The sequence below is a fragment of the Mirounga leonina genome, unplaced genomic scaffold (genome assembly GCF_011800145.1).
Source record: "Mirounga leonina isolate KUSES-001 unplaced genomic scaffold, KU_Mleo_1.0 Mir_94, whole genome shotgun sequence".
NCBI classification, from domain to species: domain Eukaryota; kingdom Metazoa; phylum Chordata; class Mammalia; order Carnivora; family Phocidae; genus Mirounga; species Mirounga leonina.
The window spans coordinates 50,561,887-50,563,983 of NW_023270855.1; the positions used below are offsets into that span (position 1 = coordinate 50,561,887).

The window sequence follows — 2,097 nt, forward strand, 5'->3', positions numbered from 1 at the left end:
CACACTGGAGATGGACCTTATAAATGTAAGGAATGTGGGAAAGCCTTCAATTTTCCCAGTTCATTTCGAATACATGAAAGAACTCACACAGGAGAGAAGCCCTATGAATGTAAACAATGTGGTAGAGCCTTTAGTTGTTACACATCCTTTCGAACACATGAAAAAACTCACACTGGAGAAAAACCCTATGAGTGTAAGGAATGTGGAAAAGCCTTTATTTATCGCACTACCTTTCGAGGACACGTGAGAATGCACACTGGAGAGAAACCATACAAATGTAAAGAATGTGGAAAAGCCTTTAGTCGTCCCAATTCATTTCGAAGGCATGAGAGATCTCATACTGAATAGAAACCTCTTGAATGTAAGCAGTGTGGGAAAAACATCAATTGACCTTCATCCTTACATGTGAAAACCCCCACTGGAAAGAAATCCAACAAATATAAGAAACCCTGATACAAATTAATCCATGTATAATGTTCCAGAAAACTGTAACACGAATCATTATAAAAGTTAGAAATACATGATCAGTGCCTCATTCTTAAAGTGGATCTCTGGACTGTGGATATTTACTACTTTCAAAAATGAACACTGAGGTGAGATAATTCTGTAAGTACTCTTATTACTGTTTAAAGATTAATAGATATTTTCTCCTTAAATCAGTTGATAACATTTTTCTCTTTCCATTTTGGAGTTTGTTTGATCCATGGGTGTATTGAAGTGGTTTCTAAATGTGCAAGTAGATTTAATTTTTATATAATGTTTTCATTGAATTATCGATAAATGATGCTTTGGTATTTTCCTACTGGCCTCCTGTGTCAGCTACTGGATATCCATTACCCATGATATATTCCATCTTTCTTGGGAGAAAACCAATTCTTGTTTTGGCCAGAAGAGACTTAATTCCATTTTCCTTGCTAATAAAAAGATGGCATAAATTTGTAAATACGCAGAGTGTATTAAGTATTGTCTGATCAGTTATTTCCATCTTTTGGCCTTTGCCATTCCTTCTGGCTGAGATTTGAATAATCACCTTTGCATTAAGACAGACCAGTCATTGGATAACAAAATGTAGAATTGGAGATGGCACTCCTAAATTGTGTTTTGTCACCTGGGTAATGTGACATTTTCTAGAATCTGTTTCCTTTGTGATTCTATACCTGTAGCCTCACTTGTGTGAGATTTGAAAGGCAGGAGCACAGGAGGCATCAGGTTTCAGAGCCACCAGACAGAGCTGTACAGGAGCTTTGAGGATCCCTGCTTGCAGCCTGTTTTCCTGATCCCTTGCCCTCCTAGTCAAGAGTGTCCTCAAAACCACAATTAACTGCTCGACTTCATTTCTCAGAGGTGTAGGTTTCCACATATACCTTCACAAGTTCGGCATCAAAGATCCATCACAGTTTGGATTTTCCTGCCAGCCCTCAAGTGTCCACCAGGCAACTAATCTGAACTTTCATGGGTGGGAGTACTCTCTGGTGCTCAGACTCTCCTCTGTATCATATTCATTTAAGGTCTAATTTGTGTAGTAAATACCTTGTTTTGGTAATACTGCTAGTGACCATGTACTCCTGATTCCACTGTGAGTGCTACAGTGACCAAAAGAACCACTGTGGACTTTGTTCCTCGGCTGCAGCTACTGCTGACCCCCTCCCTCCTGTCAGACAGGTTTGCTCACCGCTGTGCGTCATTCCTCGGTATATTTTCAAGTATGGTTGATTGTATGTGATTAAAAGCAATGCATTTGTCAAACAGAATCTTCTGTAGTCATTTCTTAAAACATTTTATTAACTGGGGCTCCTGGGTGGCTCAGTCGTTAAGCATCTGCCTTTGGCTCAGGTCATGATGCCAGAGTCCTGGGATCGAGCCCTGCATCGAGCTCCCTGCTCAGTGGGGAGTCTGCTTCTCCTTCTCCCCCACTCATGCTCTTGAGCTTGTTCTCGCTCTCAAATAAAATCTTAAAACATTTTATTAACTGTTTTAATTTGTATGCTAACATATACTGAGTCTCTCATTTCCTGAGAGCATATATTAAAATATCCCATTGTAATTATGAATTTTCCAATCAACTTTGTAATTTTGTCAAGTTAAGCATACATTCTC

At 39.2% G+C, this 2,097-nt stretch overlaps 1 protein-coding gene across 1 annotated transcript in view; it reads left to right on the forward strand.

The window, feature by feature from the left end:
* The window catches only part of LOC118005904 (zinc finger protein 709-like), a 55,668-nt gene extending 53,917 nt beyond the window's left edge, over nt 1–1,751 (forward strand). The window contains exon 6 of the mRNA XM_034998288.1: nt 1–1,751. This exon is cut by the window's left edge and continues 940 nt beyond it. Within this exon, the coding sequence (XP_034854179.1) occupies nt 1–348 (348 nt within the window). The 3' untranslated portion in view covers nt 349–1,751.
* The last annotated feature ends 346 nt before the right edge of the window (nt 1,752–2,097 follow it).